This window comes from Humulus lupulus, chromosome 6 (genome assembly GCF_963169125.1).
Source record: "Humulus lupulus chromosome 6, drHumLupu1.1, whole genome shotgun sequence".
NCBI lineage: Eukaryota > Viridiplantae > Streptophyta > Magnoliopsida > Rosales > Cannabaceae > Humulus > Humulus lupulus.
This window is the reverse complement of record NC_084798.1, coordinates 205225321-205251801: the sequence shown is the minus strand read 5'-3', so window position 1 is coordinate 205251801 and position 26481 is coordinate 205225321. Positions and strand designations below refer to the sequence as shown.

At 40.5% G+C, this 26481-nt stretch overlaps 1 protein-coding gene across 1 annotated transcript; it reads left to right on the top strand.

Annotated features, from left to right (window-relative positions):
• Positions 1-10614: 10614 nt before the first annotated feature.
• On the top strand, positions 10615-16061 carry LOC133785887 (uncharacterized). Its single transcript, XM_062225102.1, has 2 exons — positions 10615-10926; positions 14586-16061. The coding sequence occupies exons 1-2, from the start codon at positions 10615-10617 to the stop codon at positions 16059-16061; spliced, it is 1788 nt and encodes a 595-aa protein (XP_062081086.1).
• The last annotated feature ends 10420 nt before the right edge of the window (positions 16062-26481 follow it).

Below are 26481 nucleotides of genomic sequence, written 5' to 3'. Positions count from 1 at the left end.
GAGAGCTCATATCAATAATAACTTAAGTGGACGTAGGTCATTACCAGTTCTTGGGGCCGAACCACTATAATTTACTGTGTTCTTTACTGTTATTGTCATTATATCTATTCCAACACATCTATCCACTTCAAGCGTTTGACTCCGTGTCAGTTGACCAAATCGAGGGTCAACAGACTTAATTGTAATAGGATAGTTTTAATAGATAGATGGACCTAATAGGAAGTAGTACAATAGGCTAGGTTATAATTTTTTTGTTTATTTTTCTTAGTTTTTACAATTTTCTCTTTCGGGAGAAACAGAAAAGAAAATGGAGTAGGAACTAAGAAGTTCTAGAAGATTGAACGAACAAGAAATCAAATAGGAAAGAGGACAAGGAAGAAGCCAAAGAATGGCTTCGTTTGGTAGAATCCATATTGGAACATATGCGCTTGGGAAACGAGGACCGAATCTCATGCACCTCAAGCTTACTCAAGAAAGACGCCCGCATCTTGTGGGATATAGTGAAGCAAACTCAAAATGTAAACATTATGACATGGGATGAGTTTGTCCAGGTGTTCAAAAAAAAGTATTACAGTCCTGCAATTCTAGCCACAAGGGTGGACGAATTCATCGCGCTTACTCATGGGAATTCGATTGTGATGAAATATGCCAGAAAATTTAACCGATCGACCAAGTTCGCAACGAACATGGTACCCACTGAGATGTTACGAATTCAAAGATTCGTAAAAGGGTTGAAGCCAATGATAGCCAGAGACGTAAAGTTGGTTCGGGAATAGCCACATACGCAGAAACATTGGAAATAGCTCAGGAAGCTGAGCAGACGGAGGATAAAATCTAGAAAGAAAGAGCGTCAATAAAATATGCCAAGAAAAGCAATTACGAACAAAACAACCACAAAAAGGAAACATGACGGCGGTCATAACCAAAAGGCGTACAAGAAAGGGAAAACTACGTCAGAAGGCAATAAGAATAAGAAGCCTTACGTAGAATATCCTCAATGTCCAATCTGTAGAGAAAACATTAAGGAGAATGCCGATATAAAACTAGAGGTTGCTTCAATTGTGGAGACGAAGGTCATCTCAAGAAAGACTACCCCAAATTGAGACCAAAAGAAGGATGAAAAGCTAATACCTGCCAGAGTTTTCACTCTTACATAAGGTGAGGCGGAAACTAGCAATACAGTAGTAACGGGTCAGATCACAATCTATGGCAAGCAATTCAATGTTTTATTCGATTTAGGAGTGACACATTCCATTGTATTTATGAATATGATTGATAGCTTAGATAAGCCATGTGAACTTTTTAGAGATAAGTTTGTCACGGAATTTCCCTCGGTGGAAAGAATGCTATTTAGTAGAGGGGTGTGTAGCATTGTAGATAGAATCAAAGGAAGAGAATTACTAGTAGATTTGATCAAGTTAGACCTTAAGGACTATGATATAAGGAATGGATTGGTTATAAAAATATGGAGCGAAAATTGACTGTAAGGGGTAAGACGGTCAATTTTCAAACAGAAGATGGTGAGAAGTTCACTTACAAAGGAGTATTTTCTAGAACTCGCATACGATAGTGTCAGCTCTCAAAGCTCAACGTTTAATCGGTAGCGGTTGTCAGACGTATCTAGCCAGCATAGTAGAGAAGTCACGAGAGACACAACTGGAGCCAAAGAATGTGCATATAGTATGCAAATTTCCCGAGGTATTTCTAGAAGATCTAGCGGGATTACCTCCGAGTAAGGAGATCGAGTTCAAAATAGAGTTAGCACCAGAAACGACACTAATATCAAAATCTCCATATAGGATGGCGCCGACGGAGCTTAAGGAATTAAAGATACAACTGCAAGAGCTTTTAGACAAGGGTTTCATTAGACCAAGCTTTTCTCCTTGGGGTGCACCAGTGCTTTTTGTCAAGAAGAATGACGGGAGCATGGGGATGTGCATAGATTATCAAGAGCTAAACAAAGTGACGATCAAGAACAAGTATCCTTTGCCTAGAATAGACGATCTTTTTTATCAATTGCAAGGATCCATAGTGTTCTAAAAGATAGATCTACGGTCAGGATATCACCAATTAAGAGTACTAGAGGAGGATATCCCAATGACGACATTCAGAACTCGATATGGACATTACGAGTTCTTAGTAATGTCATTTTGATTGACAAACGCACCGGCCGCGTTCATGGACCTTATGAACCGAGTATTTAAGGATTACTTGGATAAGTTCATGGTGGTTTTCATTGACGACATACTATCTATTGAAAGATAGGAGCCGAACATGAAGGGCACCTGTGACTAACGGTAAAAAGGCTCAAGAAACACCAATTATACACCAAGTTTAAGAAATGTGAATTTTGGCTAGAGAAGGTGGCATTTTTAGGACACATCTATAAAAAAAAATGGCGTAGAAGTAGACCCAACCAAGATAGAAGTTGTGAAAGACTGGCTCAAGCCTAAGAATGCCACTGAAGAAAGAAGTTTTCTGGGCTTAGTAGGAGACTGCATACAATTTGTTGAAGGGTTCTCCAAAATAGCTATGCCCTTAAAAAATTTATCAAGGAAGCAAAAGATATTTGTATGGAAGGATAAGTGCAAAGAAATCTTCCAAATGCTAAAGGACAAGCTCATAACAGCCCCAGTTCTATGCATCCTAAATGACAAGGGCAAGTATGTAGTATATTGCAAAGCGTCAAAACAAGGACTTGGATGTGTTTTGATGCAAGATGGAAGTGGTCGCATACACCTTGAGACAATTGAAGGAGTATGAATAAAGGTACCCGACCCATGACTTGGAGTTGGCAGCAGTGGTCTTCTCTTTAAATATTTGTAGGCATTATCTATAAGGAGAAAAGTGCGAGATCTATACAGACCACAAGAGTTTAAAATACTTCTTTACGCAAAAGGAGCTCAACATGAGGCAACGAAGGTGGCTGGAGCTAGTTAAGGACTACGATTGTGAGATTTTGTATCATCCGGGAAAGGCTAATGTCGTGGCAGCCACGTTTAGTAGACAGAGTTATGGTAGCATATCGACGCTTAAGGGGATTGCACAACCGTTACAATATCATATTAAGAAATCTGAAATCGAGATGATAATGGGACAATTAGCTGATCTCACAATCAAGTCAACACTGATGGAGGAAATTAAGGAGAAACAACAAGAGGACAAGTTTCTTCTTAAGAAAAAGGCAACACTACAAAATTAAAAAAATGTTGATTTTTCAATAACAAAGGAAGGTATGTTAGGATATAGAAACTGAGTGTGTGTGCCGAATCAAGATGGATTAAGAGAAAGTATCATACGAGAAGCGCACACCACTCCGTATTCACTTCATCCGGGATCGACCAAGATGTACAACGATGTCAAGAAAATGTACTGGTGGCCGTGAATGAAGAAAGACATAGTAGAGTTTGTAACAAAATGTCTTACATGCCAACAAGTTAAGGTCAAACATCAGAGACCCACTGGAACATTACAACCGTTAGAGATTCCTGAATGGAAATGGGAAGATATAGCGATGGACTTCATGATGGGATACCAAGGACCACCAAGCAGATGACTCTGTTTGGGTGATAGTAGATAGACTCACAAAATCTACTCACTTCTTGCCAGTAATAACAGTTTACAACGCTGAGCAGTATGCAAAGCTTTATGTGGCGAAGATAGTAAGATTACATGGAGGCCCAAAGACGATAGTCTCTGACAGAGGACCAGTTTTTACCTCGAAGTTCTGGGAAAGCCTACAACATGCCATGGGCACTAAGTTAAAGCTAAGTACGGTATTTCACCCTCAGACAAATGGTCAATCAGAACGTACCATACAAATTTTGGAAGACATGTTGAGAGCTTGTACTTTAGACTTTCCAGGGTCTTGGAGTAAATAATTACCGCTTATGGAATTCTCTTACAACAACAGTTATCAGGACATGATAGGCATGACACCTTATGAGATGCTATATGGATGGAAGTGTCGATCACCACTTCATTGGGACGAGGTTGGTGAAAGACGATACTTAGGACCTAAGGTAGTAAAAGAAGCAACATAAGCGGTAGAAAAGATAAGACAAGGAATGTTTTCCGCTCAAAGTCACAAAAAGAGCTATGCCGATGCTAAAAATCGAAATGTTAAGTTTTCAGTAGGTGATCATGTCTTTCTAAAAGTATCTCCGATGAAGGGGATTATGTGTTTCAGAAAGAAAGGAAAGTTAAACCTGAGGTTTATAGGTCCTTTTGAGATATTGGACAAAGTAGGGCAAGTAGCATATCGGTTGGCTTTATAGCCATCATTAGTTGAAACGCATAATGTTTTCCATATATCTATGTTAAGAAAGTATGTATCAAATCCATCCCATGTGCTCGATTACGAGGCTCTAGAGTTGAAACAAGATTGCAGCTCTGAAGAACGACCAGTGCGCATTCTAAAGTGGGGAACTAAGGAGGTAAGGTCCAAAAGTATCCCTATAGTTAAAATCTTGTGGAGCAATAGCACTGGAAGAGAGGCAACATGGGAATTGGAGGAAGATATGAGGGAACGGTATCTCGAGGTTTTTAGTAAGTCAAATTTCGAGGACGAAATTTCTTCAAGGAGGGGAGAATTGTAGTAACTGAGGTTACCTTTCTCTTAGACCTCTTTATTTTTGTGACTATAGGTTGTTTTAATTTTGTAGAATAGATTTAACTTGAGTTGTGGTGATGGAATAAGGTTTAATTTTTTTTTAAAATATTTAGTGGTTATAATTATTATAATATAGTATAGTTTTATGATATTAGTAGCCTTGTTTGTGGGAAAATGAGTGATTGCGTAAGAATAAATTAATTATGATATTATTAAGAATTGTTATGGATTCAGTCTACATAAAGCCCTAAAGCCCAATAAGATTTTGAGCTTAGTAAATTCAAAATCATCCTAGAGAATTAGAGTTTATTATTTTATAGTTAGTTAGGATATTTGTGGATTAGATTGTTATTTAGATAATCACATAGAATTTTCGCAACTATAGGGTACTGTAACTTTGGACCCGTATTTAACCAAGTTATGTTATGATTTTGGAAAAATAGTATCTCTAAAAAGTTGTAGATAATTGAATTAGCTTTCTAAGAATATAAAGATTGTCTAAATCGGACTCCTAGAGCTCCAGTTATGTTGATTTTACTACAAGTGAGTCCAGAGTTACGAGATTTAGGTAGTTAGAGGTTGGGATATTTTTTTTGCTAGGTAGTTTGATGTTAGATTATTCCTCAATTATTTAATAAAAATATTAATAAGATAATTTAGAGATATTTTATATAAAAGTTAGGATTTTATTTTATTTAAATTTAAATTTGGATTATAGTTAGAATGAAATTGAGATTTTTGAGAGCCTATAAAAAGAGCCTATTCCTTCTTGAGACCCTCACACACACACTCTCTCTCCCTATTGTTGTCATGCACCACCATCAAAACACAAATCCTAAGGCCAAAATCACCATCACCTCTTCATATCTTTGAAACCCTAGTACCCAAAGAGGCCACACGACCAAGGCTATCTTTCTTATTGTCAAAACCCTACAAGCAAGCATTTAAGGATCTAGGGTTTTTCTTCAAGATCAAGGTTGAGGTATAATTAAGTTTTGATTGTGTTTGAGTTTTAGATCTATTAGTTTATGTTTTATTAATGTTATCATGTTTATGAAATAGGGTTTTAAGCAGGATTATCATGTAAAAGACTCAAGTATAGTTTATGTGCACCAAACTCAAGGTATGGAAAATTAGGTAGTTTAGTTTATGATCTAGTTTATGTTTTGTATGACCTAACACTTCAGGTACAATAAAACTTGTATGACAGACTTATGTCTGGTAGGTTTAGTTTTCAAACTTGTATGACGGACCTAAGTTGATGTTTGGTAGGCTCGACTGCCAAACTTGTATGACAGACTTATGTTCGGGGCTTAATTTCCACCCCTGTATAAGGACTTATCTTTTTATTATATCTGTCTTGTTATTATGACTTATGACCTATGACCTATGTTAATTATTATGACTTATGACCAATGACTTATGACTATGAACTATAATTTAGATTATGATTTATGATTATGACTTAAGCTATGTTATGACCTAGGATTTTATGATGTTGTATGATTAGTATAAATAAGCTCTGTTATGACTCTTGTGAAATTTATGATATGTTTGATTATATGATTATATAGTTGACTCTTATTTGTTTCTTGGGTTGTCTTGATTTTTTATTTTTGTGTTTATGACTAATGTTATGATTGCAGGATATAATTTATGATCTAGATCTGTGTGGATCTTTGGTATAACGGTGATATATGATAGATTTTGACTTTGAATTCTATAATGATTCTAGTATTGCATGTATATTTGTTCGTTATAAGATTATAATTGATTTATGTATGATTTGTTGTATATTTTCCTTACTCGGCTTAGAAGCTCATTCCTTTCTTTTACTTTTGCAGAATAAGTTAACCTTAGATGACCGATGGCGAGCGGATTCCTAATAACAAGACTTGTGTGAATATGTGGGGGTCGTATAGCCGCGTTTTATTTTCTTGGAAAGTTATGAACTTTATGATTAAATGTTGCCTAGTTTTATTTTTATTTTATTGTAAAGACTATTATTTATTTTTCTTAAACCCGAGTTATATTAATTTTAAATTAACAATAAAGAAGGCAACATTTTTTACGATTTATTACGTTAATTTTTTCAACATCTTTATTTTCTACAATTAAAGCTAGAATTTAGGGTGTTACAAATTTGCTATCCTATTGTGAACCACCATTGTTAACGGTGATTAGGACTTCGTAGACGTTGGAAAACCCAGGAAGACGATTCAGAGCTTGTGTCACGCATCAAGTGAGTGGATTTAATAATTCCAAATATTTTTGTGTCAAGCATATGTGACTTTTTGGACTGATTGATTTATGGTTAATGCTGAAACTTTAATTTTCCAAAATGTCTTCAAATGTTGAAATGTCTGAGATATGTTTATAATTTAGTTCTTTGATTATGGTTTAAGAACAATAAAATGTCTCATGGATATTAATAATTTAATTCTTTGATTATTGTTTAAGCACAATGAAATGTCTGAGAGATGTTTATAATAATTTAATTCTATTCTTTGATTATAGTGTAAGCATAATCTTTTCCCACTATAATTTGTCAATGGAATTGTCTGAAGTGTTAACAGTTTCCACATAATATTTGCTCTCTTTGGGCTATGTTTAATGTTGAAATTTCATTTGGTTGGACTATTAGGCACAGAGGGAATGTAATTTTTTTGAATGGATTGACCCTCGTGTTTGTGAACGTGGAATGACTGTCTTACCAGAGTGGTTGAGAAAGAACCGATTATTAGAAAATGAATTGCACTCCATTTTTGCAGCTTCAAGATCTTGGTCTGATAATGATGACCAACATAGCAGGGATTTTGAAAGATTAAATGTAAGGGAAGGGGAAAGCAGTGGTGAAAGCAAAGTTAAAGATGATGTACGTGACCATTGTTGGGTCAAAAAATGGAAGAAGATTATGTTTTGTGCAGTTGTAATCTATCTTGTATTTTGGTTAAAAATGTGAGTTTATTTTGTGCAATTATTTGTGTAAAACAAGTGTAGGTTATGTAAGCTTTACTAAATTATCAATGATGATTAATGTATGTCTTTTGATGACGTATTCTTATACCTTTAAAATACTGAATTAACCAACCAGAGATTTAAAATGCTTTATGTTCTTTTTATTATTCTTTCTACTACACTTTCAATTACTGAATATATGTTCCATAATGGGTTCACGACAAGACTTTGTTTTTCTATTTAGGTACTTTTCATTCAGGTCAAAAAGTTTGAGATGTCCATTACTTAATTAGTACTTATTGTTTTCAGTTTGGTATTAGCTTTCTTTGGACTGAAATCGTTCAGTAGCTTTAAGTTTTCTTTTGGATTCTGTTTGCCACCTCCTTTGTTATGTATAGTGTTATATCTTGCTAGTATTTTAATAATTAAACCATGAAGGTCCAATTGTCATGTGAGATCATTTTTCTTAATGGGAAAGTAAGTGGATTTTATACTTTGCATTTCTTATATAGCAAGTTGAAAATGAACAATGAGATGGTGACAATGGGCTTCTCAAACAAAAAGTACTTTTGAAAACAAAACAGTTGTTTAAGTACAGTTTATTAATTTCTCATTTTTCTTTGTTGCTGCTATAGTCTTCTCACTCACATTTGCATCTGGAAAAAACACAATTGCATCCAGAAAATGAACAATGAGATGATGACAATGGGCCTCCCACTCACATTTGCATCTGGAAAAAACACAATTGATCATCTATAGTTTCAACAAAAGGTAGAAAATTAACATGAAAACAAGATGTCTTCCAAAAACTAAAACAAGAAAACATTAGATGTAGGTGCATTAACATCATAATCGTTCAAACACAATAAAAAAAGAACCCTAACAACTAAGAACTTGGACACGAAGCTCCTCTAGTAGCTGTACCTGAACCTACTTCCCTTGCGTGTTGTTTGCATCTTCTTTCTGTTCTCATTTTAGTTTCTTCAAATGGATTCTTACTGGGTGGTCTTCCATTTCTTTTTGCAGCTGGAGCCTACAAAGTGAGAACAATGTGAGATATCAATAAATCGATTTCCTATGTCGAAATGGGGAATAAAAAACTAACATTGTTACCTGCTCAACAACTATTTTTTTGCATGTCTTCTTGTTATGGCCCACCTCCTTACAGTTGGTGCAAGTCGTTTGCTGGCCAAATCTCTTTGCCTTTGTTGCTCCTGGATGAGGTTCATCAACATCCCTTCTTCCAGGAAAATTGTTTTCACCAGGAGGTTCGATGGGGTTAAGGCCAATTGTCTGGGCTTGGCATTGGCCCTACAACCCCAACATATGTAGCCACAATCGTTCTCTCTTATAGTACTCATGGATAAACTTCATGATATCTTCATTGCAACTCCAAATACATGCCAGAGCATGTGCACAAGGTATACTAGACAACTAAAATATCCTACAACTGCAAGTCATTTATAAGAGGTCTACCACAGAAACATGGTTCATTCCCCCTTGATTAACTTCAAATTTGTTTGCATTAGCCCTAGTAACATAACAATTTCTAGCTCCCAATTTAAGCTTCTCTATTGTCTTTAAAATCCTAGGCCCCATGGCTGATTCCATCTTCCCACACTTTCTCTTTTTTCACAAAATCTACACATTAGCCAATACCTAATCTTCTCTAACAAAGTCACAATTGGATTATCCCTAGCAATCAAAATAGTAGCATTGAAACTTTCACACAGGTTGTTGACTAACATGCCACACTTTACACCTTCTTGAAAATGAGATTTTTCCATTGGTTAGTGTTGGGCCCAAAATGTTCGGCCTGAAAATCCTTTCCTCATTTACCGAACATTCAAAACGGTATGTTTTGATGTGCAGAAGCTCCGAAGGCAGAAGCCACGGGTCAGAGGCAGTCCACGCCTTTGACCTCTGAACGAGAAATTCAAAGTCAGTATTTTTTGGAGGGAAATTCAGTTATTTTTTCCCACCATTCCAGGGTCTGCTTGAACTAACTAACCGCTTTACATATTTTTTCCTATAAATATAAGATTCATAGAAGAGGAAAGGGATCGAACTTTTAACTGACTTAAACATCGGAGTGTCTTTCTTGCAGGTAACCCCGACGAGTCAAAAGCGAATTTTACCACCAGAATAGTGACAAAACATCATCTATCGTCGGATTGTACCTCCATATATAGAAAGACAAATTGTTGCTCCAACAATTGGCGCCGTCTGTGGGAACGAAAAATATTTCGGCCTTAGCCACACCGTCGAATCAAGAAATCAAGAACCTTATTTTTACGTCCAAGATCCTCTAAAACCTTGGAATCATGCCACCAAAAGGCAACGGAGTGTCGAGTCCAGTCGCACAGAGCATCCCTCCGGCGGACGTGGGCGACCAGATCGACAGGATGTGTCACCTGCTGGAAGCGAGCTAACAGCGGTCTGACAAAGCAATCAAGACATTGACTGAAGCTCAGGCTAGGCTCGAAGCTGAGATTGCTGAGCTGCGCAGATCCGCTAACACCACACGCAATACCCAGGCCAACAACAATCTTGACTCTGGTAGACCTGAAGTTCCAATCTACCGCATCAGTTCCCCTCAGAAAAACATGAACCTCGGTAGTGAAGGATCCCAAGGTCTCCCGCCACCCTCCGGGGCCGAAGAACGACGAGCCCCACTCTATGACACACATATGCGGACGGAGGCAAAACCCATCCGATCCGATCAGCCAACAGCCAAAATCTGGCCTCAACAAGCCACACGTCAAGCCACGCACGATTCACCCTCTGAAGACCGTGTTCCCTCGATCCGGTTCTTAGACAGTTGGAAAGAAGATATGATGAGAGAAATGATGCATAATTTCTCAAACGGGCGATCCGTTTACGCCACCGAGCATTTGGATCTAGTATCAAGAACCACTGAGAAATCTCCTTTCTCAGAGTGGATTCAGAATGAACCTAAGCCCCGGGACTTCATCATCCCTTCCCTGCCTGCGTTTAATGGAAAGGGAGATCCGCTAAACCATTTATTCCAATTTTAGCAGAAAATGGCATTAGAAGCTAACAATGAAGCTATTCAATGCAAGGTCTTTTCAATGACTTTCTCCGGGCCAGCTTTGTTGTGGTTCCGACAGTTAAAACCCGGATCCCTCAACAATTTTAATGATCTCCGACGGACCTTTTTGCAACAATATAGTGCGAACCGTGAGGCACCAAGAACAATGGTTGGCCTCTATCGGATTGAGCAAGGGGAAAATGAACATCCGAAAACATATTTGCAGCGTTTCATTGACCTCGTGCATCAAATCCACGACGTCGATCCAATTACCGCAGCCAATCTCTTCGTCAAAAGCTTGCAGGTGGGATATCTTTTACATGAAAATCTCACCATGACACCACCCTACGACATGGCAGAAGTGCAGACCCGAGCCGAGGGCGTCTTCAGGGTCTTGGAATTTTGAGAACGTGCACAGATGAAGTTTGTGCTCATCTCTGCTCCACCAACAAATAACCCTACGCCACCTACTAGAGATGACAAGAGGAAACAGAACCAAACAGATCACGCGAAGGAAGGGAAGAGGCCAAGACAGGACCAACAGTCACCATGATACCCTTCCTTCTAATACACCATCCCGCAAGAAGTCATTTGTGAAGAAAATAAAGAAAGACCTATCTGGCGAGAGCCCTATAAGATTACCACTCCTTCTGACAGGAGGGATAAAAGCAGGTACTGCCTCTTTCATAAAGATCACGGTCATACGATCGCTGAATGCCATAACCTGAACAATCAGATCCAAGCCCTCATGAAAAGTGGGAGGCTTACCCAATACATCAAGGAGATAGGCAGACCCGGCACCTCGCGGCACAATCCCGCTTCTGCCCTAGCACCACAAGCGTCAGACCCCGTGCACACAGCCTCTGATAGCACACAAGAGCCTCTTAAACAAGTCCCTATGATACATGGGATCTTGGAATTCACTGAGAACCAAGAGCATATCACCAAAATCCATAAGAGGATGGAGGAACGGGTGAAGCGATACAAATCATTAGGCCACACGGTCAATCTTGTCACTTCAGAGGATAGAAGTTATCCAGCCTCTGCAATCTCCTTTACCGATGATGACCTGAAAGGCGTGCACCTACCCCATGACGATCCACTCTTCATTTCACTAAAGGTCGACCATTGCCAGCTGGGCAGAGTTCTAGTCGACGGGGGCAGTGGGGTCGACATCCTCTTCTGGGAAGCCTTCCAGAAAATGGGGCTAGAGGAGAATCATATCCGTCCCTCCACCACACCCATTTTGGGATTCAACAGGCAAAGAGTCTATCCGAAAGGTGTCGTACGATTTCCTGTGGTGGCCGCAGAACGCACCCTGCCAATAGACTTTCTCATTATAGATTCCACCACAAGCTACAACGCCATCATGGGGAGAAGTTGGATCCACAGGATGCAGGGGGTAGTCTCAACTTTGCATTAGGTAATGCGATGTCTATCACCCAACGGGCGCTACACTGTCGACATCAAGGGATGCTAGAAGCAGGCCAAAAAGTGCTTCCTTACCTTGAAAGAAATAAATAGTTTTGGCACTGCCTCCCATAACAACTCCCCTGACAAATAGCAATTACAGCAGGACCTACCAGCATGCCTCAAAGGGATCGATCTAGAGGAAGACCAAGAAAAACCCCAAGTTACACTCGATACCTTAGAACAAATATGTCTAGACGATGCTGACCCATCTAAGATGGTGCTGGTAAGTACCAAGCTCTCTGAAAAAGAAAGACAGACCCTCATACAATTTCTCAAAGCTAGAATGGGAACTTTTTCCTGGTCTCCGCACAACATACCCGGAATAGACCCCTCCGTCATGAATCACAGCCTAAATATTTCAAACAGCTTCCTACCCGTCAAGCAGAAGCAGAGGAGGTTCGCTCCCGAAGTAAATCAAGTCATACAGGAGGAGGTGCAATGGCTCCTGAGCACAGGGGCAATCGAAGAATGCCTATATCCAAGTTGGCTTGCCAACCCCGTCGTGGTCCCAAAGAAGAATGGAAAAAAGAGAGTATGCATAGACTACACAAACTTAAACAAAGCATGTCCCAAGGATAGCTACCCTCTACCGAAAATCGATCAGATGATAGACGCCACGACAGGGTATGAAAGAATGAGCTTCCTCGACGCGTACTCTGGATACAATCAGATCCCCATGAAATCAGAAGATCGGATTCACACGACTTTCATAACAGAAAGTGGTTTATATTGCTACAAAGTTATGCCCTTCGGTCTAAAGAATGCAGGTGCAACGTACCAGAGGCTGATGCACAAGCTATTTTCCTCATTGCTTGGGAGAAACATGGAGTTCTATATCGATGACATGGTCATCAAATCTAAACAAAGCTCTTCACATATAGACGATTTGACCGAGTGCTTCGACATTCTTGACACTTATAAAATGAAATTGAACCCCTCTAAATGCATCTTTGGGGTGTCCTCTGGACAGTTCTTAGGATACGTCGTTAGTCAGAGGGGCATCGAGGCAAACCCAACATAGATTGCATCCCTCTCAGAAGTCAAAGAACCCCGAACTATCCGAGACATACAGGCTCTGACGGGCAAAGTAGTAGCATTGTGTCGGTTCATATCACGCATGTTCGACCATTGCCAGCCCTTCTTGCAATGCATAAAGAAATCAACTAACACCACCTGGGGACCAGAACAAAGAAAAGCATTGGAAGAATTGAAAGCTTATTTGAGCTCCCCTCCTGTATTGAGCTCCCCCGTAGCTAATGAAGATCTATTCTTGTATCTGTCTATCTCACAATTCGCTATAAGTTCCGTACTCTTTCGAGAAGAAGCTAATCATCAAAGGCCAGTGTTTTACTGCAGCAAGATGCTCCTAGATGCTGAAACTCGTTACAGTATGATGGCAAAATTGGCACTTGCACTCCTCACATCAAAGAAGAAGTTACGACAATATTTCGAAAGCCACACCATCATTGTATATACGGACTACCCACTAAAGCAAGTATTGAGTAAACCCGATCTCTCTGGAAGGTTATCTAAATGGGCAATTGAGCTAGGGACGTATGTGTTAGATAAAAATGTATTGCATCAATGGAAATTGATAATAATATTACAACTCTATGAAATATATTACAAATAAATAATGATTGATTGAATAAGATTACAACTCTATAACTGAAAATACAAATAAACTAAAGAACAAGAAGAAGAGAAGAAGAATAGAATGGTGAAAATACAACTCAAAGCAAAATGTTACAAGTAAAGTAAAATGTTTGAAATAAAGAAAAGTGAGCTATAGGCCAAGGTGTTTCTAGCCAAGTGCTCTAATGGATAGAAATGTTGTGTCTTACAAGTGAGCTATAGGCTCCTATTTATAGAGTTTAGAGACACCCTTTGAATTTCAAATTCCACCAACCCCCATGGCTGTTACCAATGTTTAATTGGATTAATATAGAATTAAAAAAGAGATTTGGGAGTTATTTGGGTTTTTTGAGCCGTTCAACAAAGATTGAAAAAAACTGAAAATTGGTCAGTTTTTTGGCCTGTGGCTGCGGCCAGAGACATTAGTGGCCACGACCACTGGTCTCTGTCCCACAGGCCGCGGCCACCAACATTCAGTGGCTGCGGCCACCGACCAATTTCAGCACTTAAAAATGTGCTGTTTTTCAAACGGTTCCAAACCCTCCCAAATGATTTTGTAACTCCCAAAACACATTATTGGGGTTAAAATCATATCTCTAACAGCCAAATCACATATGGCTTTATGAAATTCATCTCAATATTGTGTAACAACAATTTTACACAATAAAGGGTAATATTTGGAAGTTACAAATTTGTAACACCAAATATGTTACATTATTTGGATATATCTCATATATCTAAATATTGTAACTCTCTATTATATGTTACAATATGTGACACACTTTGTCACATTTATTTAATCTAAACATTATATTATAATATAATATTACATTATATTATAAAATAATATAACAGTATGATATCCAGTTCTCGCCACGAAAAGCAAAGAAAGGACAAGTACTTGCTGACTTCTTGGTCGAAATTCAATCATTCACCCCAGGCACCTTGCCAGAATTGTTAGAATCAGAAGATCAATGGGTGTGGACGATGCATACTGATGGGGCATCCAAATCCCAAGGAGCTGGTATTGGCATCGTATTAGAGGCTCCCTCAGGACTCAAAATCGAGGAGGCCATTCGTTTAGAGCAATCCACGATGAATAATGAAGCGGAATATGAGGCTCTGATCCATGGTTTAGAACTAGCACGAGACATGGGCATCCAACGTCTGAATGTAAGAGGAGACTCACAACTTATGATAGAACAAGTGGCTGGGAATTTCGATACTAAAGCACCCCATCTGGCTAGCCTTCTACAGAAGGTAACTGACCTACAATCACATTTTCACCAGTTCGAACTCATACAAGTACCGAGGGAACAAAATAAGAAGGTCGATGCCTTTGCCAAATTAGCCTCTGCAGGAGGTTCCACACGCCAATCCTCCATATCTATAAGCCGACCAAGCAAAGATATGGAAGTTTACTCAACCTCATCAGAACCTGAGTGTTGGATGCACCCAATCATCCAATACTTGTCCACCTCTGAACTCCCACCTCATCCAAACAACGCAAAGCTTCTGCGCCTTCGGGCACAACGTTATTCCATTATCCATAGAACGCTATACCGCAAGTCCTTCAACGGCCCTTACCTACGGTGTTTGCGTCCATCAGAAGCTAAAAAACTGCTAGAAGAGATACATGAGGGGACATGCGGAAATCACACAGGGGGACAGAGTCTGGCACACAAGGCACTTACAGCAGGGTATTACTGGCCGTACATGATGAAAGAAGCACATGACTATGCCAAAAAATGTGACAAGTGCCAACGATTTTCACCCACCATCCATCAACCTGCTCAATCTTTACACTCAATCATTGCACCTTGGCCTTTCGCAAAATGGGGTATGGATGTGGTAGGCGAACTACCTAAGGCTGTAGGAGGAAGACGATATGCTCTGGTATCCACTGATTACTTCACAAAATGGGTTGTGGCAGAAGCATACGTCACAGTCAGCAAAACAGACACTATGATCTTCGTTTGGAAGCATATCATATGTCAATTTGGGATACCGTGGGAGATAGTCGTGGACAATGGAACCCCATTCCAAAATGCGAAAGTACAAGAACTATGTGACACATACAAGATCAAGCTGAGCTTTGCCTCTGTCACTTACCCACAAGGCAACGGTCAAGCAGAAGCTTCCAACAAAGTTATTTTTGCCAACATTAAGAAGAACCTAGAAGATAAAAAAGGAGCATGGGCAGAAGAACTACCAAAAGTGTTATGGGCATATAGGACAACAAAAAGATCCTCTATGGGTGAATCTCCCTACGCCATGGTATATGGAACGGATGCTATCATCCCAACAGAAGTGGGTCTGCCTACACTTTGAACGGAGATCGCATCTGATCAAACAACAAACAACATTCAACTACTGCACAACCTAGACCTTCTGGAAGAAGTACGTACGGTAGCACAATTATGACTAGAAAATTATCAAAAGGCTGCAGAACGCTACTACAACAAAAGAGTCCACTCACGCACATTTCGGGAAGGAGATTGGGTTCTGCGCAGGGTCACAGGCAATGAGAAGAAGCTAGAACCTAATTGGGAAGGGCCTTTTGAAATCATAAAAGTACTAGGCAGAGGGTCTTACACCCTAAAGAATGTACGTAGTGGGAAAATCGTACCCCGTACTTGGAATTCAATGTCTTTGAAACAATATTATTGTTAATAGTTGTACTATGCAATTCAAAAGTAATACAACAACTTTCCCTTTTTTCACATTATTTTAAATTTCTTGGCATTATTTTCCATGGCATCACACTAAGCCAGACGTGTGACAATAAACATTTCACTGGAAAGGTCGTATCAAATATATCCCCACCTACCCTTATTAAAAACAACATTATTCACGTGCACTCAAAAACCACCTACCACAATGGCTATAAATAAGTAACTATCTGAATGCTTGCAGTTATCAGCCTCCCATAACAATACAACATATGCCTTTGGCCTTAATACAAACGTTACCCACACCTACAGCGAAAAATAAGCTTTCCAACAAACAAAAAAACAATACAATGCATGGCGAGGTGCTGCATCTCACCCCACACATTGGCACAGGGCTGAATCTCAGTGGATCGTGGCAGCAAGGCCACTCACACAATCTGCGTACACCATCCTACTGCCTCTGCCATTTCAATCGATATTGTGTCGCATTCTAATATGACTTGACTAAGCTTATAGGGAGCTATGGCCAGCCATTTCATAGTCTAATCTGCCCTGACTATGCCGATCTGGCCATCCAACGAGGGTGCACTACATACCCTACCCTCTTACCCGAATAAGAGGAGCACCTCTTGTTGTTTACTCTGCCCTGACTACCACATCAGAACCATCAGCTGTCACACTTCAGATTTGTCACCAGTACACACTAACTGGTTTGGCAATCCAAGGCTGGGAGAAACTTTTCCCACAATCGCACCCATATCCTACACAACAGGTGCCTCTGTCAGAATACGAAGACAGCCCAAAGAAGTCGTCACACATACTACATGGTATGGGTGCATTGGAAAGACATCTGCCTCGCGATCTTAACCACTTTGCCTCTACCTCGACACCCAACTCTACGCTTTGTTCCCCGTGTTCGACCTGAATCACCTTAACCCCTCGGGCCATACGGGAAAGCATCAGCCATACTCTTTCATACACCCCAGAGGCCGAACCCGCTCTAATCAGACCTCTACACAACTCAGAAAGTCTACCACTAAACTATAGTTACGACATCGCAGAAGTACAATACTCTTAACACTATAACCCAATTTGGCAGTTGTTAAGCGTGGGCACACGTATTTGCTCAATTCCTTTTTTTTTAATACACAAAAAATGAAATATTTGTAATTCACACAATCAAAAGGTCACGTGTAATAAAAAATGGCAATATATCAGAAGTTGTTATTTATAAATTATGTTACATTAATGAGAATATTAGTTTCTGATTCCATAATTGATCTATTCTCTATATACAAATATTCTCTTGGCCATATTTAGTCCCATTCAATACGACGCATGTACTCTGCCATCGCACTCTCTAGCTTCGGATGGCCTAACCCATAGCATTCACACGATATGTAGTACGGAATGCCACTTCTGATTAATTCCTCCATCGCCCACGTTGAGTAAAGCCACTGTGGGTTATCAAAGATTCGCCTCAAAAAGGGAACCTTCGTCCACTCACGATGCTCACCTGCAACAACAATGTTGTCAGCTCCAACCCATCACCAAAACACCAAGGAGAATCGTTCACACAACACTTAACTGGGCATTCTCTCCCACCATCTGTATGATCTTTCACTGTATCTCGCACGCAATGGCCTAAAGGGTCTATGAAGCCTCTGATCCGAATAAACCATCTGACTCTCACCTGTCGTCATGCCTTCAATCAAGTTCCAAACGGAAAAGAACACATCCAATCACACACCAGGACAACCAACATGAAACAAAGTTCAACTTGTATTGATAATTTGCTCTATTACAATTGTCTACATACTAACGGCCAGAAAAGACCAACGAATGCATATACAAGAATTAATACAAAGCAAAACATAACAAAATTTAACAAAAAGATAGTGTGTCATTCATTCTACGACACCTCTTTCACCATCTGGCTTGGCCTCTGCAACTGGCACAGATTCGATTGCCTTCTGTTCAGAAGCCTCATCGACAACACCATCTTCAACAGCTTCCCCGTTGGCATTATACATCGACCCCAGCGTGTCCCCCCTTAACTTCAACTTCTCAAGATGACAAGCCGGATAGGAAATCTGCAGATCCCCGAGTTCATTCAAATACTCTCCTATTTTCACATTGACGCTTTTACAATACAACTCAAGTTTCTCCCATTTTTCCTCTAGGGTCTGCTTCTTATTGCGCAGTGCCAGATCAAGGTACTTCGCAGTATCTACCTTAGCCACCCTCACAAATTTGTGTTTGGTGATCTCACGATCTTGAATGCGCTGCCTTGTGGCTTCAATCGCCCCCTCTTCTGCCCTCTGCAAAAGTAAGAACATTATGAAATCAACACACATGCCTTATGGACCCACTAATTTTCCAATACATTAGTAACTACGGAAAAACCACATACCTCAGCCATCTCCTCCAACTGCTTCTTGGCTTCGATCACCGCCTCTTCTGCTTCCTTCAACTTCTTCCCTAGATAAAGTTCAGTCTCCAGCTTCTGCTTCTTGGCATTCGCCGTGTTAGCCTCAATCTTATCTGACTTTCGCTACAGTTCTTTCTTCTCTTTCTCTAGGATCTCTTTATCCGTCTGCAACGAAACTATATCCTCATCAAGGTCGTTTATCATACTGCTAAGCTTCTCCATGCGGGCTTCATGCTGTACGCAGACTTGATTTTTCTCTGTCCACTTATTGGTTATATCCACTAAGTCAGCTTTCAGTTTGTCTCGCTCTACTTCAAGTCCGACAATGCCTACCAGATTCTCCTCTGTGGCGGCCACCTTCTTTTTAGCCTCTGCCAGCTCTACCTCTAACTTTTTGATGGCTTCCACAAGCATATCTTGATTTGCTTCAGCCATCATTCTCCCCGCCCGTTCCTCTTCTAACTTCACCGTCTGCTCCGCCAGTTTCGAGCCATTCTGTCAGCCGCCGCATATTCTCGCCTTGCAGCAAAAGCACATACATAACTCTGTGACACGTCAATTACGCTCATTAAAAATAACATTATGCACATATCACAAGATATTAAAAGATCCTAACTTTTTAACCAACTTACCATCCAAATGTGGTATGATACTTGCTGCAGCAAATCACCTTGCCCACTCAACGATCCAATTGCTTCTGTAGGAAGATGGGGTCTGCTTATGCTTAACATCTCCTCCATCACTTCTGTAGACGTAGAATGACCATATTTCGACACTACTCCTGCTCTATCATTTGCTTCTCCCCCTGCTAATGCTGCAACAGAAGCAACGGGGGCAGCCGGATTCCCACCTTCTGCTAACGTCGACACCATAACACTATCAGACGTCAACGCAATTGTTCCCACTCCAGAAGAATATGTCTTGGAAGGGCGCACAAGCAAGCTATCATCTTCACCCAAATCGCTTGGAAGGTACACCGGCGTCTGCACGGCGGAAGATGTTAGCTGCTCCAAGAAAGCACCGGGGGACTCAAAAGTACTAGTACCCTTCGGAGACACAACAATGACATCTCCTGGATGAGACTCAGAAGCGACAGGTAGTAATAAGGAAACGTCAACATTGAGAATATCGACACCTATTACTTCGGTTGCCCCTGATTCCTGACATCTAGGGGCAGTTTCAGAAACAGCAGTCATACTTGGCTCAACCGGCTGGGGAGGGGTGTTCGTAGACTCAAAACCCCCTCCGAAAGCATCCTCCAGAAGCCTGTTCTTACGAGAGGCAGAAGAAGAGCGTCTCCCCTCTGATCCATGCTTACGGCCAGCGTCCGACCCTCCAGCCAAAGCAGAAGGTAATGCCTTTGACGACTTCATACAGACGCCAGGAGATTTTGCCTCGGCTGATAGTCCACCTTGCACACCACCTCCAGTCGCTGCTTCTGATGACTTCGCTGGGGAAGAAGAAACACCTGCAGCATGAGCCGCCCTTCTGAGCCTACCTCCAAAGAAGACCCAATTACATGTGAGGTAGAAGACACCCCGGGTAAAGATCCCGTGGGGACATACCCTCGTGGCTTCTTGCACAATGTCAGAGCCTGGCCTGTGGGTAGCTTTCCTGGGGTAAGTTTGGGGATTGCAAGGGGAGATCCTTGAGCAGTGGAGACAGAACCCTTTGGGATCTGAAGCTTGGACGAAATGCACTTCCCATCGTCCGAATCTTCACCAGAGGATTCCCCACGCTCCTTTCTTTTTCCTAAGGTGTCTGTAGGTAGAGGCACTTGTTGAAGAGGCTGAATTTGGAGAGCGTCGTCCTTGAATACGGGAAGATCTACGTGATAAGCCAGACTTATCAGGGGACGATTCTACAGCAGAAGCTAGACCTGAACCCTCTTTCTTTTTGCCTTCTGGGACCCCTTGACGCTTGGCACATGTGGCATAGGTCTCAGAACCCGCCCTTTCACACTCGGTCTTCGACAATGACAGAGTTGAAGAAGTAGGAGGAGATTTCTTCATAAAAATTCCCAGCTGGTTCACACATGTTGATGTAATTTTGCCAAGGGTTATGTCACCCTTCTGCGATCTAACTCGCATGGCTCCAGGATCGATTCGATCCACAAAGAAAAGCCGAGTCATAATTTGCATACAGTAGGGGTTCAGCACACCCCTGATACTAATGGCAGTCTCCTTAGACTCATGCAGAAGCCCTTTCTCTGTCAGCATGCTCTACCATTCAGGGCTCATGTTAACCTGAGGCCAAGAAAAATCTGATACAAGGAAGCAAAAAAGTAATACACAGAGTTGGAACTAACAGATAATCATCCAAATATGATTAATTCACATTAAAAGCAATAAAGAACAAAATGAAAAATGTAACTCACCTTTTATAAACACCCTGGCCAAAGGAAAAATTTCTTGAGGCAGAAATTCAGGATACCATGCTCCTCTAACAACAAAAAAGTATTTATTCCAATTTCGAAGGGAACTATCAAAATCGGTAAAAATTGTTCGATCCTTTTTGGGAGAGAGATAGAAGTTTTTCCAGGGTTTTCCCTCTATTTCCTTGTTTGTCGACTTGGTAAAGCACGCATAAATATCGTCTGACTGAATGTCGACATTCCTAAGGCTCCCTATCATCTGAGCTCCGACTATTGACTGAATAGCATTTGGGAGAAATTGAGAAATGTGAGCTCCAGAATTTGAAATTATCTGAACCAGCAGAGCAGGAAGAGGGAAGTGGAGCCATTCGATATGTCTCAGACTCATGACTATTTCGGTGGGCTTGACTACGTCCTTGAATCGCCATTCCCGAAGCTCAGCATCCGAAAGCATCCTCACCGTGACATTGTTAGGAATGTCGAACGATTTGCGTATGTGTTCATACGCATTCTTGTATCCTTCATGATCCAAAGGTTCGGGAGATGAACGAGAAGACATGATTGTACAGGTTGAGATGATCGTTGTAGGATTGAACAAATGGGTATCTTTAGGGTTTCTTCCTTAGAGCTTTTTTCTGGAAGGTTTAGAATAAAGTTTGAAAATTTGAATGAAAATTATTTTGAAATAAAACTATTTAAATGAGAGGTAAAATTCTAAACCAAACGTTTCACTTGGTAATTGTGTTTGCATTAAGTGCAGCTTGTCATGAGATCAAATGATCATGTACCTACGAATTGCCTCGATCTGCGGAGAATGACGGCTTTAGGTGAAATTTTTGGCATTAAAGAGTCAGCCCAAGATTCGAGTAGATTAGCATGCCTCACCTGTTCGAAGCTTGGGCTAGGGGGCATCTGTTGGGCCCAAAATATTCGGCCCAAAAATCCTTTCCTCATTTACCGAACATTCAAAACGGTCCGTTTTGATGTGCAGATGCTCCGAAGGCAGAAGCCACGGGTCAGAGACAGTCCACGCCTCTGACCTCTGAACGAGAAATTCAAATTCAGTATTTTTTGGAGGGAAATTCGGTTGTTTTTTCCCACCATTCCAGGGTCTGCTTGAACTAACTAACCGCTTTACATATTTTGTCCTATAAACATAAGATTCATAGAAGAGGAAAGGGATTGAACTTTTAACTGACTTAAGCATCGGAGTGTCTTTCTTGCAGGTAACCCCAACGAGTCAAAGGCGAATTTTACCACCGAAATAGTGACAAAAGATCATCTACCGTCGAATTGTACCTCCAGATATAGAAAGACAAATTGTTGCTCCAACAGTTAGGCAACTTACCAACTAGCCAAGCATGTGCACATGGATTGATATCCTTAGTACCCTGCATCTTCCTCTTAAATTCTTTAGGTGTAGTTGCTCTTGCAGTAAAGTACAAACTATATAATTATTTGAATAAAGAAAACAAAATAATAACAATTGTTTATTTGAATATATAAACAATAAACTACATAATGTTTGCAATAAAGAAAACCAAAGCATCACAATTGTTTAGTAAAATATACAAAGGGACCCATATATAACAACGTATTGAATTAGTCAAACACATGCTAGCAATCAAAGAATAATAACCTGCATCCCAATAGTCAAAGAATATAAACAAGGACCCCACCACACAAGACTACATATGTAAGACTCCTTCACTAACATCTTTTTTATTTTCATATGCCAAAATCCAAGAAAGTGTTAAATGACAAAATTCAAGATGGTGCTAAATGCCAAAACTACCTACCAGCAAGTACCATTAAATAATACAATAAAAGACATTGGATACCGCCTTTATTTCTCATCTTCTGATTTTATTCGAAAAAAACAAGAGAAGAACTTACTGTCATTCATCTTTTCTTTTTCTTCTACAGGTGATTAGGCCCCACTCTACTCTTCCTTGTATATCATCTTCACTTCTTATTAGATGTGATTAAGCTATTCTTCTTGAGGTATGGAGGGTGGGAGATGTTCTTATGGTCTGGTTCAAAGTGTTAAAAAAAATTCTACGAGTTCTAAATCGTCTCTGAGACGATTACTTTCTTAAAAATCGCTAGGTGTTGACCCTCGATTTGGTTAACGACACAGAGTCAAGTAAAACGACAGAAATAAGATGAAATCAAACCAAAAAGATAAATGACACAAATATTTAGTGGTTCAGCCCCAGAAATGGTAATGACCTACGTCCACTTAATGTTCGTATTACTATATGGAAACTTGTGATCAGTAAACTAGGGTTTTTTGAGTTTCACAAGCTCAACAAAAGATACAGGGTATTGCGTAACAACAATAATTTTCTCTCTAGATTCCCAAAAGTCCCTTCTCTTAAGCCCTTTGAGTCTTATTTATAGGCTCAAGGAGTTCATTATGGACCGATGGGCCTAAATTACATTTAATACAAGCGTATCTCAGATAATAATGGAAATTACAATTATCACATAAATGCGAGAATACATATTAATAGGTAATATATGATATACTACGACCAGCCTGGTCGCCCATGAAATATGCCTTCTTCCGAGTGAATTCTCTTTTGGTCGATGGTCGAACAAAACATACCCACTTGAATAGTCACGTGCATCCCACGTGCATATTAAATTTGCCATGTCATCAGGTGAATCTTTTTTTGGTAAACATTTGCCCTCCAATTTTATTTTACTGCGACCAGCATTTAATAAACTTACTCGACCAACGTTTCGTCTAACCTGTCACATCTTCCAACACCTTTTCAAAAAAGTAAACAATCATGACCGTTACAGTTTTCCAAAAATATTTCGATGGCTAATACGATTGCCCATGCATAAAAAACTTACCCCCATCATTACCTCTTTAACTGCACCACGATCAGTATAAATACATCACCTCTCCCGCTTTTAACCTTTTACCGTATCCTTCTCTCTCCTCAAGAACTCAGAAAAACTTCCTAAGAAAAAACCCAGAAAACTTCGGCGATCCGTGACGCGTTCGATCAGATCCGAGCAACACTTCTGTGATTTCTCAGAAAATTGCAATCCAAGTAAGTTCCTGAACTCGTTTTCTCTGTTGTACAATCTAGAATAAATTTCGTAAGTTTTCTGGTTTGTGTTCTTAGTGTTCTTGAGAAATTTTTCGGGTGATCGGGTTTGTATGCAAAAACATGATAGAATAGGAGTTTTAGGTAGTAGGAAACATTAGGTGAGGCTTAGAAAGTAATGTGGGAAATAGGAATACTGTTTTAGGGCCCAAAATCGAAGTAAAAATTTGATTTTACTGTTTTCAGAAAAACTGGGCTTTTCCTGCCTTTTTTCGGAGTCGAAAAGTTTTCCTAAAAAAACTTTTCACTTCCACTTTTTGATCTGTTTTTCCAAACTGTTCGCATGTTTTTAGTGTTTATGCTAGGATGTTGCGGGTCGTATAAAAACTTAACTTTTATACACGAGCAACGTTATTCTTACATTCCTTCTTCTTCTATCTATTGGTCGTAGATTCTCATTTCCCCTTTACTCTTCTCAGATATTCATGCACGATCCTTGGGGAGGTGAGAGACCAATAGATGATGATCTTCTCGCGTTGCTATTCGAAGATCAAGAACAACCATCACTTCCTTTTTCTGACCTGCCATCTTCTCAACGAAACCCCACGACCAGCTCCCCGGACCGTCAACCACACATGGGTCGTGTTAAACACATAGCTCATAGGAAAAATAAAACCACCAATTCTCCTTCTAACCAACCAGCAACCGACAACGAGGTTCTTTCAAATGACCCTCAGCCTATAAATGTTGCACCACTAGAAATTCAACCCAAAGCCCGGCCTCACGACGGCCTTCGACCAGAAGTTGACTAGTATGTCGTGTAACGCCCCATGTCACTATGACTGCTTTCTGGAATGACAACTGGCCCTACAAACCAATACGAGTCTTTCCAGCGTGCTTTGTCCTCACGTGCACGCTTCCTGGGAAAACTTCCCAAGAGGTCACCCATCTTGAGATTACTCCAAGTCAAGCACGCTTAACTTTGGAGTTCTCAAGTGATGGGCTACCGAAAAGAAGATGCATCTTGTTGATATAGGTAGTACCCATCAATCTATTCAATCCCTCTTCAACTGTGTAGTCCCATACCTACACAGTCTTAGAATCATCACACTTTACCTTCCCCAGGCGGTGTGGGATTGCACAGCTTTACCCGACCTTTCCCCCTACGAATCATGGGATACTGACTGTCACATCAACTAGGACGGTGACAAGATACCTCAAGAAGTACGGTCTTCCCGAGGTTACCTTAGTCAAGCCTACACCTGAGTAAAGGGAAAATGTGCCTGGAGGTGCCTTCAGCGCCTGGTTGAGGTTCCACATTGAGGCAGGGACAATCTTGCCCTTGCACGAATTTTTCCAAGGGGTAGCCAATTACTTAGAGGTCTCCCCCTTCCAAATTACACCAAATGGATATAGAGTGCTATTAGCACTCTATATCCTTTACAACCATAAGAAGTGGGCTGTGCCTACACCGCATGAGATCAACTACCTGTTTGATCTCAAGTCAAACCCCAACCAGAACAACACGGGGTTCTTCCACTTCTGTCACCAGGAATCTGCTGGGATATTCCTAAGTGACGTAACCTACAAATCCAACGTAGGAAAGTACTTCCAGGAGTACTTCCTTATGACAAACCTGGTCGCTGACAACCTGGCCTTCACCTGAGGAGGTAAATTTCTTAATCTCTGGTCGTTTCTTTTTTATTGATTTTTCCTTCACCGTCCTTAGAACATTAATGCTGTGTCTAGGTCCATGGTATCGACCAAACCCCACTCCAGAGATGGAGATGAGGGCCGCAGCTCTGGCCAACATGACGAATATTGAGAAGAGCGTCAATGAGCTGGTCACTAAGAACAATCTGAGGCTGGTCAGTCTTTTGGCACCTCACCATGAAGTGAAGGAGTCCACCGTGGGGAATGCCACTAGAGAGGAAATTCCCGAGCAACAACAAGATGTGTCACAACCCCCGAGACGGCGGGCAATGGGAGTGACCATCCAGGAACCCTCCAGCAACCCTCGGGCTACCCCTGCCCCTGCCCAACATGGGAGGGGCAAGCAAAAACTTCCAGAGTACACCAGCCCTGTACTTGAGTCTTTGAACGAGAACGGTATAGATTTCTCACTCTTAGATAGCTTGCTTATCCCCTGTCATTTCTTTGACAGGGAAGGCAACTTTAAATTTACAACCAGTAATTTTAATTCAGACTT

Coding starts and splice junctions, on each gene's coding strand:
- LOC133785887 (XM_062225102.1), top strand. CDS start 10,615: ATGGCATTAGAAGCTAACAATGAAGCTATTCAATGCAAGGTCTTTTCA. Junction 10,927..14,585: donor TCTTCGTCAAAAGCTTGCAG/GTGGGATATCTT, acceptor ATAATATAACAG/TATGATATCCAGTTCTCGCC.